Genomic DNA, 13314 nt, shown 5'->3' on the forward strand with positions numbered 1-13314 from the left:
CTTCTTTGTCCGTAGTTTTGATTTAGTGATTCACCATAGTGAAGGTGTAGGCTCAGGTTTTCTGGGTCTCAATGTTTTTGGTTGGATAGGTTTCTCAATTTCTTTCTTAGATTTTTGCATTCTTCATCAAACCATTTGTCATTGTTGTTAATTTTCTTCGGTTATCTGTGTGAATTTATTTATTTTTTGATAGGGAAGCTGAGAGGTCAAATATACTGTTAAGTTTTTTACTGACAAGTTTACACCTTCAATATTACAGTGGAACTTTTTGTCCAGGAAGTTGTCTAAAAGGGATTGAATTGGTTGTTGCCTAATTGTTTTTACGGTGGGTTTCCACACTACTTTCCTTGCATCTATAGCATTTCTTAATATTATTCAGTTCCTTTGGCATTGATGCCTAATGATTGAGTATTGCTCTGTTCAATACCTTCCTCTCTGCCTCCCTTCTTCCTCTCTTCCTCCTTCCATACCTTCCTCTCCCCCTTCCTCCGCCCTCTCTCCTCAGTCCCTCATCTCACATTTAACAGCCTTGTAACTGTTGCTTCCTCTGGTCTAAAGATTCTCTGTGTTTTAATACCTTTCTCTCTGTTTATCTTTGTCCTGCCGCAACCCCGACTGCAGTCTGCCAACGATTGCCCCACCCGTGTACCCGCCTCTACTCTGAAACAAAGAGCGTGCCCGTCTGGGTGGGTGAAGTCTGCCATTACCTGTGAGTGTCAAACAGCGGACAACAGTGATATCCTGTGCATGTTTGTACCTGTCAGGACTGATGTCACCCTCAATCTCGGTATACTGAAGCCTTTACAGATGCATATAGTATATACTGTTTAATAGTAGTATCAGTAGTACTAGACTAGTAGCAGTAGTAGTAGTAGTAGTAGTAGTAGTAGTAGTAGTAGTAGTAGTAGTAGCATCATCAGTCGTAGTAGTAGTAGCATTAGTAGTAGTAGAAGCGGTAGTAGCAGCAGTAGTAGCAGCAGCAGAAGTAGTAGCAGTAGTAGTAGTAGTAGTGTTACCTGTGAGTGTCAAACATTTAGGAGTACACCACATCAGTCATTGGCTTCATCAATAAGTGCATCGATGACGTCCCCACAGTGACCGTACGTACATACCCCATCCAGAAGCCATGGATTACAGGCAACATCCGCACTGAGCTAAAGGCAAGAGCTGCCGCTTTCAAGGAGCAGGACTCTAACCCGGAAGCTTATAAGAAATCCCGCTACGCCATCCGACGAAACAGGCAAAGCATCAATACCTGACTAAGATCGAATCGTACTACACCGGCTCTGACGCTCGTCAGATGTGGCAGGGCTTGCAAACTATTACAGACTACAAAGGGAAGCACAGCCAGGAGATGCCCAGTGACAAGAGCCTACCAGACGAGCTAAACTACTTCTATGCTCACTTCGAGGCAAATAATACTGAAACATGCATGAGAGCACCAGCTGTTCCGGAAGACTGTGCGATCACTCTCTCTGCTGCCGATGTGAGTAAGACAGGTCAACATTCACAAGGCCACTGGGCCAGACGGATTACCAGCACGTGTACTGCGAGCATGCGCTGACCAACTGGCAAGGGTCTTCAGTGACATTTTCAATCTCTCCCTGTCTGAGTCTGTAATACCATGTTTCAAGCAGACCACCGTAGTCCCTGTGCCAAAGAACACTAAGGTAACCTGCCTAAATGACTAGCGACACGTAGCACTCACGACTGTAGCCAAGAAATGCTTTAAAAGGCTGGTCATGGCTCATATCAACACCATTATCCCAGAAACCCTACACCCACTCCAATTTGCATACTGCACAAACAGATCCACAAATGATGCAATCTCTATTGCACTTCACACTGCCCTTTCCCACCTGGACAAAAGGAGCACCTATGTGAGAATGCTGTTCATTGACTACAGCTCAGTGTTCAACAGCATAGTGCCCTCAAAGCTCATCACTAAGCTAAGGACCCTGGGACTAAACACCTTCCTCTGCACCTGGATCCTGGACTTCCTGATGGGCCGCCCCCAGGTGGTAAGGGTAGGTAGCCAACACCATCATTAAGCTTGCCGATGACACAACAGCCTATAGGGAGGAGATCAGAGATCTGACCTTGTGGTGCCAGGATAACAACCTCTCCCTCAACGTAATCAAGACAAAGGAGATGATTGTGGACTACAGGAAAAGGAGGACCCCGAGGATGCCCCCCATTCTCATCCACAGGGCTGTAGTGGAGCAGGTTGAGAGCTTCAAGTTCCTTGGCGTCCACATCACCAACAAACTAACATGGTCCAATAGTCGTGAAGAGGCAACTTTAAAACCTATTCCCCCACAGGAGACTGAAAAGATGGGTCCTCAGATCCTCAAAAGGTTTTACGGCTGCACCATCGAGAGCATCCTGACAGGTTCCATCACTGCCTGGTATCGCAACTGATCGGCCTCCGACCGCAAGGTGCTACAAAGGGTTGTGCGTACGGCTCAGTACATCACTCGGGCCAAGCTTCCTGCCATCCAGGACCTCTATACCAGGATTTGTCAGAGGAAGGCCCTAAAAATGGTCAAAAACTCCATCCACTCTAGTCATAGACGGTTCTCTCTGCTACCGCACGGCAAGTAGTACCGGAGCGCCAAGTCGAGGTCCAAGATATATAGCCTCCACATTGACTCTGTACCGTAATACCCTGTATATAGCCTCCACATTGACTCTGTACCGTAATACCCTGTATATAGCCTCCACATTGACTCTGTACCGTAATACCCTGTATATAGTCTCCACATTGACTCTGTACCGTAATACCCTGTATATAGCCTCCACATTGACTCTGTACCGTAATACCCTGTATATAGCCTCCACATTGACTCTGTACCGTAACTTCCTGTATATAGTCTCCACATTGACTCTGTACCGTAACATCCTGTATATAGTCTCCACATTGACTCTGTACCGTAATACCCTGTATATAGCCTCCACATTGACTCTGTACCGTAATACCCTGTATATAGCCTCCACATTGACTCTGTACCGTAACACCCTGTATATAGCCTCCACATTGACTCTGTACCGTAATACCCTGTATATAGCCTCCACATTGACTCTGTACCGTAATACCCTGCATATAGCCTCCACATTGACTCTGTACCGTAACACCCTGTATATAGTCTCCACATTGACTCTGTACCGTAATACCCTGTATATAGCCTCCACATTGACTCTGTACCGTAATACCCTGTATATAGCCTCCACATTGACTCTGTACCGTAACACCCTGTATATAGTCTCCACATTGACTCTGTACCGTAATACCCTGTATATAGCCTCCACATTGACTCTGTACCGTAATACCCTGTATATAGCCTCCACATTGACTCTGTACCGTAATACCCTGTATATAGCCTCCACATTGACTCTGTACCGTAACATCCTGTATATAGTCTCCACATTGACTCTGTACCGTAATACCCTGTATATAGCCTCCACATTGACTCTGTACCGTAATACCCTGTATATAGCCTCCACATTGACTCTGTACCGTAATACCCTGTATATAGCCTCCACATTGACTCTGTACCGTAATACCCTGTATATAGCCTCCACATTGACTCTGTACCGTAACATCCTGTATATAGTCTCCACATTGACTCTGTACCGTAACATCCTGTATATAGTCTCCACATTGACTCTGTACCGTAATACCCTGTATATAGCCTCCACATTGACTCTGTACCGGTACCACCTGTATATAGCCTCCACATTGACTCTGTACCGTAATACCCTGTATATAGCCTCCACATTGACTCTGTACCGGTACCCCCTGTATATAGCCTCCACATTGACTCTGTACCGGTACCCCCTGTATATAGCCTCCACATTGACTCTGTACCGGTACCCCCTGTATATAGCCTCCACATTGACTCTGTACCGTAATACCCTGTATATAGCCTCCACATTGACTCTGTACCGTAATACCCTGTATATAGCCTCCACATTGACTCTGTACCGTAACACCCTGTATATAGCCTCCACATTGACTCTGTACCAGTACCCCCTGTATATAGCCTCCACATTGACTCTGTACCGTAATACCCTGTATATAGCCTCCACATTGACTCTGTACCGGTACCCCCTGTATATAGCCTCCACATTGACTCTGTACCGTAATACCCTGTATATAGCCTCCACATTGACTCTGTACCGTAATACCCTGTATATAGCCTCCACATTGACTCTGTACCGTAATACCCTGTATATAGCCCCGCTATTGTTATTTTCTGCTCCTCTTTTTTTGTTGTTATATTTGTTATTCTTACCTCTTACTTTTTTTGGGGGGGGGGTTCTGAAAACTGCATTGTTGGTTAAAGGGCTTGTAAGTAAGCATTTCACCGTAAGGTCTACTACACCTGTTGTATTCAGCATTTCACTGTAAGGTCTACTACACCTGTTGTATTCAGCATTTCACTGTAAGGTCTACTACACCTGTTGTATTCAGCATTTCACTGTAAGGTCTACTACACCTGTTGTATTCAGCATTTCACTGTAAGGTCTACTACACCTGTTGTATTCAGCATTTCACTGTAAGGTCTACTACACCTGTTGTATTCAGCATTTCACTGTAAGGTCTACTACACCTGTTGTATTCAGCATTTCACTGTAAGGTCTACTACACCTGTTGTATTCAGCATTTCACTGTAAGTACTACTACACCTGTTGTATTCAGCATTTCACTGTAAGGTCTACTACACCTGTTGTATTCAGCATTTCACTGTAAGGTCTACTACACCTGTTGTATTCAGCATTTCACTGTAAGGTCTATTACACCTGTTGTATTCAGCATTTCACTGTAAGGTCTACTACACCTGTTGTATTTAGCATTTCACTGTAAGGTCTACCTACACCTGTTGTATTCAGCATTTCACTGTAAGGTCTACTACACCTGTTGTATTCAGCAGTTCACTGTGAGGTCTACTACACCTGTTGTATTCAGCATTTCACTGTAAGGTCTACTAAACCTGTTGTATTCAGCATTTCACTGTAAGGTCTACTACACCTGTTGTATTCAGCAGTTCATTGTCAGGTCTACTACGCCTGTTGTATTCAGCAGTTCACTGTAAGGTCTACTACACCTGTTGTATTCAGCAGTTCATTGTCAGGTCTACTACACCTGTTGTATTCAGCAGTTCACTGTAAGGTCTACTACACCTGTTGTATTTAGCATTTCACTGTAAGGTCTACTACACCTGTTGTATTTAGCAGTTCACTGTAAGGTCTACTACACCTGCTGTATTCAGTGCATGTGACTAATACAAGTTATATGTGATATGTGCTCCCCAGGTACAAAAGGACGTTTAAAGTGCAGCAGGATGTTTGTTATCGAGAGATCTGTGAACCACCGCTGCCCAAGAAAAGTCCCGGTGAGTTACAACAATGTGAATGGAGGATATTACTGTACTGCAGGAAGTCATTCAAATATAATAACAATCCTCTTGTTTTCTCTTGTTTCAACAGACAGAAGAACCAACAGCCAATCATAATGGTTGGTTTTTATTCTAGCCAACAGGTGTAGACCTCACAGTGAAATGCTGACTGACCAGCCCTTAACCAACAGGTGTAGACCTCACAGTGAAATACTGACTGACCAGCCCTTAACCAACAGGTGTAGATAGACCTCACAGTGAAATGCTGACTGACCAGCCCTTAACCAACAGGTGTAGATAGACCTCACAGTGAAATGCTGACTGACCAGCCCTTAACCAACAGGTGTAGATAGACCTCACAGTGAAATGCTGACTGACCAGCCCTTAACCAACAGGTGTAGATAGACCTCACAGTGAAATGCTGACTGATCAGCCCTTAACCAACAGGTGTAGATAGACCACGCAGTGAAATGCTGACTGATCAGCCCTTAACCAACAGGTGTAGATAGACCCTACAGTGAAATGCTGACTGACCAGCCCTTAACCAACAGGTGTAGATAGACCTCACAGTGAAATGCTGACTGACCAGCCCTTAACCAACAGGTGTAGATAGACCTCACAGTGAAATACTGACTGACCAGCCCTTAACCAACAGGTGTAGATAGACCTCACAGTGAAATGCTGACTGATCAGCCCTTAACCAACAGGTGTAGATAGACCTCACAGTGAAATGCTGACTGACCAGCCCTTAACCAACAGGTGTAGATAGACCTCACAGTGAAATGCTGACTGATCAGCCCTTAACCAACAGGTGTAGATAGACCTCACAGTGAAATGCTGACTGACCAGCCCTTAACCAACAGGTGTAGATAGACCTCACAGTGAAATGCTGACTGACCAGCCCTTAACCAACAGGTGTAGATAGACCTCACAGTGAAATGCTGACTGATCAGCCCTTAACCAACAGGTGTAGATAGACCTCACAGTGAAATAATGACTGACTTACAAGCTTTTTCCTCAATGATGCGGAGATAAAATAAGAAAATAAAAACATGAGAAATAAAACACACTTAGATGACCCCTGCTGTAGGATGACCCATGTTGTATGATGACCCCTGTTGTAGGATGACCCATGTTGTAGGATGACCCATGTTGTAGGATGACCCATGTTGTAGGATGATCCCTGTTGTAGGATGACCCCTGTTGTAGGATGACCCCTGTTGTAGGATGACCCATGTTGTAGGATGACCCATGTTGTAGGATGACCCATGTTGTAGGATGACCCCTGTTGTTGGATGACCCCTGTTGTAGGATGACCCCTGTTGTAGGATGACCCATGTTGTCCAGAGATTGGCCTGTTGGATGACCCCTGTTGTAGGATGACCCATGTTGTCCAGAGATTGGCCTGTTGGATGACCCCTGTTGTAGGATGACCCATGTTGTCCAGAGATTGGCCTGTTGGATGACCCCTGTTGTAGGATGACCCATGTTGTCCAGAGATTGGCCGGTTGGATGACCCCTGTTGTAGGATGACCCCTGTTGTAGGATGACCCATGTTGTCCAGAGATTGGCCTGTTGGATGACCCCTGTTGCCCAGGGATTGGCCTGTTGGACGACCCCTGTTGTCCAGAGATTGGCCTGTTGTAGCCCCAGCTTGAGTAAAGACTATCAAGCAACCAACTGGAACAATGAGAATTGGCTGCTCATCAATAATGAAATGTACTAGAAACAGTCCAGACCAGTGTAAAATCCAAACATGATACATACCTCATCACTTCCATGTTATCAGTTTAGTCTCTCAGCTCAGGAAAATGTGTATAGTAGGACTGTCTGTTTTATCACAAGCAAACGCTATCTAAAATATGGATTGATTGCTTTACCATGGTCTTACAATGCCCCCCCCCCCCAAAGATTCAACCGTTTTCCCTCAGCGGCCAAAACAACAACAACAACAACAATCACTACTGGAAAAGAAGTGTCTGTTTTTATGGTTCTAGACTCTAAAACCAACGTCACTGCTAGCTATCATGTAAATAGTGTTTATAGGCTGTTTTCTATGTTCATATTTTAATAATAATAAATAAATGTTCAAATGTACTTTTGTGGCATGTTTTTATTTCATCTGCATGTACAATTTCATTGTGCATTGAATGTCTAAAACTTACAGATGTTTTTTTATGTGAAACAAAGTAGACTCGATAATTGGAAAGGGTAGGGCGTCTATTTGGAGATTGCATATGAGTTCTCTGCATGCATTGCATAGTAACCCACCACGAGGTGTCTATATTGTATCAATGTGATCATATTTTGGATAGTCTCTGATTTTATTTAAGTTATAGTCTAATTAAGCAAAATTGGTCTTTTTTTTGAATTAAGGAAACAGGCTAAACAGATCTGTTTAGGCCAAACAACATCTTAACCACACACCTGTAATGTAGTTAGAACACATTATGCTGTTCAGTATTGCTCGTTGTTTGTTATATGAGAACCCCTTATTCTGTTTGTTATATGAGAGCCCATTATGCTGTTCAATATAACTTGTTTTATGGCTCATTTTACAAAGTAGACGTTGTAAATTACCATTCATCTCCTCTGCACGCTCGAAAGCTTCCATTCAGGTTCCCCCCCCCCTCTGAAATTTGAAGACGTGTGCTTCCCAGACCATGCATCTTGTCATCATTTTGCACACACTGCTGATGAAAAGGCCATAGAGATAGATAGAGAACTCATCTTTGTATCTGTGCCATTATAGCGTACGTGACAGCACGGGCAGCGCCGTTGAGGCTACCTCCATTTTGAAGTAGGACATATTCACGATTGGCTCATCCCTCCTAATGACCCGGTTGGACATCACTTCAACTGGGTTTTAACCAGTGAGAAATGGCTAGCTAGTTAGCAGCGTGCAACTAGTAGTGTTTCAATCTTTGACGTCACTCTCTCTGAGACCTTGAAGTAGTTGTTTCCCTTGCTCTGCAAGGACCGCAGCTTTTGTGGAGCGATAGGTAACGACACTTTGTGGGAGGCAGTTGTTAATGTGTTCAGAGGGTTCCTGGTTCAAGCCCAGGGTTGGGGCGAGTGGTGAAATCAACACTGTTATATGGGACACCAGGAGGGATCAACCAGTGAAGTTGGAAGTCCCACCAAATCGACTACATTAAAATGGTGGAAGCCCTCAATGGCGCTGCCCATGCTAAGTGGCCTTTTGGCCGCTAGAGTCCTCTATTATTCTCTATGGTATAGGCACACCCGCACCCCTCTTTGCCTCCCTCCCCAGAACCCTCCTCTTTCCAATGAAATCTGAGATTGCAAAGGGAAGGTAGAACGACCTGTGTGACTCTAGCCACAATAACGATTAACTACAAGTGCAATTTGCGGTTCACCTTCAGAATAAAAGTCCCCGATTTTAAAGTGATTGAAACGGATACAAATATTAGAATCATCATGCCATATTTGGAATAGATCATGCTAAATGAGACCGGAATGTTATATACATTTAACAAAATACAATAATTTGTTAATTTGACACAACAAAAAAAATCTGTTGAAATCGCACTGTGGATGTAGTAGACTTCAGGGTAAAGAATTAACCAATTTTGTGACAAAGCACTGTTGTATGAGTTGACAGAAAACACAGTACTTGTTTAGAAAGATGTAGCTGAGTGATATAATTTTATGATATGCCTGTTTTGAATTACTCATGAAGATAATGAAGTCATCTAATGCAATATAGATTGCTTGAATCTCAAGAGGTTTCATTTTGTGTTTCATGTCATCTTTACAAAGTTGTGTTCTGTGAGTGTCACTGAGTAGAATGATAGCCCATTTCAAAGGGTGCACAGTCTCTAATTTAGGCTGTACACATCCAATATGTACTGTATGTTCAATGCCCACTGTAGGCTGTATGCTTAATGTGTCTCATTTCACACTGTTTCACACTGTCCCACAATAAGAGCTAATACTATAATATAATATAAAAAACAGAGTTCTGTTTTGTGAGTGTCACCGAGTAGGCTGATACCCCATTTCATGGGTGCAACATCCATAGGTTAGGTTGTACAGTAAACATAATTATGCTCACAATGCAATTCTACAACATCCACGGTACAATTGCAACTTATGTTTACTTGTTTTGTGTCAAATTAACAAATTATTGTATTTTGTTGAATTTACATAACAACTAGTCCAAATATGGAATGATTCCAATATTTATATCCGTTTGAATCACTTTCTTTTGGGGGACTTTTATTTTGAAAGCGAACCAATCAATCCACTATTTGGGAAGTATGCGGGAGGGCATGGGACAGAGAATTGTATAGTTCCGGTGGATAAAGTTGTGTATGTCAACTGTAGGGGCGCTCGTGTTTTTTTTTTAAACCTTTATTTAACTAGGCAAGGTAGTTAAGAACAAATTATTATTTACAATGACGGCTTAACTGTCTTGTTCAGGGGCAGAACAACAGATTTGTACCTTGTCAGCTGGCCCAACGCTCTAACCACTAGGCTACCCTGCCGCTCCATGTTACTAGCGATCGGAAGTGTTTGGAGCGAGAGATGCAGGTTGAAGTGGCCACAGGGTAGTGCAGGTGTTGTATGCTGAGGCAGTGAAGAAAGTAGAGCAGGATGGGTCAAGTGTGAGGGATCCTGAGAGGATCCCTGTGAGTAGTAGATCTGTGCCAGCACAGAGGGATAGGCCAACGAGTGATATATGCTTCTTAAGAGTTCATAGCAATGGTTATCAACTGTACCACAGAAATGCAATGTAAATCACAGAAAATAGATGTTGTGGTGGAAGCTGCAGAGAACTATTTTGGTATATGAGATATGACTTCAGAAGGGTTACAGGGTGTGTTGAGTGGTGGTGTCCCGTCCTCCCAGGTCGTTGGCACGGTGCAGGAACAAATAGGTTCAAAGTAGTGGAATGGGGTAGTGGGTTTTTAATGAGTGTAGGTGGCAGCTGCAGTGAATTACCTGGGTGTATAAGATTTTACTGCAGAACAGTTTATGGGGTGGTGATTGTTATGAAATAGTGTTATATAGGTGTAGGGTTAGTTTGTGGTGTATTTTTTTTCCTCCTTTTTAGGAACAGGAATAATGAAGAGAATTTCATGTAGATAGGCCGTGACTGGCCTTCCACTTTAATGTTGTAGGTGGTGGTGTGTGCACCTTTAAATCGGATGTGATCCGCCAACCCCAAAGAAGAAGAAGAAGTTCACTATTGTGGCTAGCTTCACACAGGTGGAAGAACGGACCATGAAAAGATAGATATGTTATAGTCGTGGAAAATCTGAACTATTTATATTTTCTAAAATTAAATAGATCAAAGTAATAGAATACGTGTAAAAGATTGCGAATCTAGAATTGTATTTAAACATTTACAAACTTGACAAGAACCAACAAACCAAACCAAACGGTCGAGTCTGGTCGAAGTTAGCTTGTTCGGCTAATCAGTTAGCTAGCTAATCAACTATCAAGAAAAACGGCTAAACTCCTAACAAAAACAAAAAAAATGATCGTTTAAACATCAAATAGTTTCCTTTTAGGAATTAACTTTTGAGCTACGGATGAAAAAAAAAAAAGTGTAAGAAAATCCCAACTCGTGAAGAAACACAACAGCTAACAGCTACAACTGTAATGTTGTTGGGGCAACGGGGACTGGTTCTCCGCTGTGGCAACCCGTCGGTGTGTCGACGCTGGACACCTTGGGTTCAGTGGCGACTCGGGGGTTTCTTTTTCCTGCTGTTGCTGGAAGGGACCTTGTGTCTCGCCAACCCCAGCATTAGCACTGTCTCTGCTCTGGACATCAACAACCACCCCAGTGTCAACGTCTACATGAGTGAGGAGGAGGTCGGCAAGCTTTTGGGTAAGCACACACACATATAAATATATTTAATAAAGGACATTATTTAAAAAACAGCTAACTAGCTAGCAGTTGGTTAGCTGTTAGCTCATGTTAATCATAACTATTTAGTTAGGTATCGGGCATAGGGGTTAGTTTGGAATGTATGTGGTACTGGTGTGTTGTGAGGGTATACTGTATACTCCGGACTGCTTGTAAAGTAAACTGTCTAACTAACTAGTTAGCTAACGTTAACCAGCTACGCTACACCGGTTAGGTAATAACTTCAGGTGAGTCCAAACAATATGGACCGCTGAGGAAGTGGTTTTCTTTTCCGAGTAACGTCAACTCATTCATAGACGGTAACAACCTTTCAGAGCCTATTGACGGTAGTGTCTTCTGGACAGGGTAAATTACGCTCGATCTGAACGTTAACGCATCACTTACGGTAATAATTATTATATGGGTATATTGGCGATCACACAATGTAATGTGCATCCCGACACCTACTATGCGGGATGGAAACAGGACCCCCCCCCCCCCCCCCCCCCAGGACTGAATAGACCAGCGAGTCCAGGTTACACGCATTCTAAGCCAAACTCATGCATTCACTTCTTAGAAGTATATTTAAAGAAAAAAATGAATCCGAGATCTTGTTAAACCATCACATAATGATATTTCCATACTCACATGAGCCATATGAACCCATTGCATGAACAGTAGGCGATGGCCTAACTTCTATGCTGTTTAATGAACATTCAATGGGGTCCTGTTTGACTGACTGTTCTTTGTGTTTGTGTTGTTACTGAAATTAGGCTATGCCTATGTTCTGACTACCAGTGTAATAACCATTATACCACTAGTGCAAAAACAGCCATCCTGTTCATTGGATGTTTTTAATATGGGGGTTTGTTAGCTAGCTAGAGATATGCACTAGAAGGTGGGACGGGTAGCAGTTTGGAAGCAGTCATTATCGTAGTGAGTGCCACGGCAAAACTAGGTATTTTTGCTGGAGCAACCATTTCCACAAGGAAAGGAGAGAATAAACGTTGGAGCTGAGAGAAGCTCTAACAGCCTCTGGTAATATGGACTTGGTCCCATTTGGGATTCACAGATGGACTTCACTTGAGGCTGGTTTTATTATTTTGACCTCCCCACATTATAATTGGAAGAAGTGTAAACTCTTAACTGCCTATTAGCTAGAAAGGCCAACTCCTAACACATGTGGTCTAGTAGCAGCTGGTTAAACAAAGGTTAGCCGTGTGATGGAAAAAAATCATGTCCAAGTCAAGAAAGCTTTACCAGCAGCCAGCGGCATTGTACTCATGGCTTCAAACCCTATGCAGATACTTCAGTGAGTATAATTAGCTCCAACGAGTGTAAAAAGATTAGGAGTTGAGAAATAAAGTTGACATTATGAAGAACATTACCCTTGTTTCTACAGTTGGTATGTTATTTAAAATGTTTTATTCTGTTGCTAATATTCATAACATAGAAATATATAATTTTTATTTTTTTTTATTTTTTTTAAGTACTTAAATAAAATATCTATTTTTGTGGACCCCCTGGTTGAATACCCCTTGCTGTAACATTATCTGTAGTTGTACTTCCTTATGCTCTGGCTAGACGGGGCGGCAGGTAGCCTAGTGGTTAGAGCGTTGGACTAGTTAACCGAAAGGTTGCAAGATCAAATCCCCGAGTTGACAAGGTAAAAATCTGTCGTTCTGCCCCTGAACAAGGCAGTTAACCCACTGTTCCTAGGCCGTCATTGTAAATAAGAATTTGTTCTTAACTGACTTGCCTAGTTAAATAAAGGTTTTTTAGAAAATGTTAAATGTTTTTAGATGTTTAAAAGATAATAATTTAACATTTTTTGGGGGTACTTTTACCCCCTTTTTTATCTCCCCAATTTTGTGATTTCCAATTGGTTGTTAGTCTTGTCCCATTGCTGCAACTCTACAGATTTGGGAGAGGCGAAGGTCAAGAGCTATGCGTTCTCTGAAACACGACCCTGCCAACATGCACTGCTTCTTGACACACTGCTCGTTTAACCCGGAAGCACCAAAGGTGTCAGGAGGA

General features: G+C 42.8%; 2 protein-coding genes across 5 annotated transcripts in view; both read left to right on the forward strand.

Moving 5' to 3' along the window:
- Positions 1-5516, forward strand: part of LOC139410291 (sushi, nidogen and EGF-like domain-containing protein 1) — a 110791-nt gene extending 105275 nt beyond the window's left edge. Inside the window, exons 31-33 of the mRNA XM_071155779.1 lie at positions 622-709; positions 5317-5396; positions 5491-5516. Of these exons, the coding sequence (XP_071011880.1) occupies positions 622-709; positions 5317-5396; positions 5491-5516 (194 nt within the window). The remainder of the gene's footprint in view (positions 1-621; positions 710-5316; positions 5397-5490) is intronic.
- Positions 5517-10597: 5081 nt separating this feature from the next.
- LOC139409579 (tyrosine-protein kinase RYK-like) overlaps positions 10598-13314 on the forward strand; it is a 98871-nt gene continuing 96154 nt past the window's right edge. Inside the window, exon 1 of one of the 4 annotated variants that reach the window (XM_071154945.1) lies at positions 10598-11259. In XM_071154945.1, coding sequence (XP_071011046.1) covers positions 11031-11259 — 229 coding nt within the window. In that variant the 5' untranslated portion in view covers positions 10598-11030. The remainder of the gene's footprint in view (positions 11260-13314) is intronic. The other 3 variants (XM_071154947.1, XM_071154944.1, XM_071154946.1) reach the window with 3 other exon arrangements.

The sequence above is a fragment of the Oncorhynchus clarkii genome, chromosome 5, assembly GCF_045791955.1.
Source record: "Oncorhynchus clarkii lewisi isolate Uvic-CL-2024 chromosome 5, UVic_Ocla_1.0, whole genome shotgun sequence".
Taxonomy (NCBI): domain Eukaryota; kingdom Metazoa; phylum Chordata; class Actinopteri; order Salmoniformes; family Salmonidae; genus Oncorhynchus; species Oncorhynchus clarkii.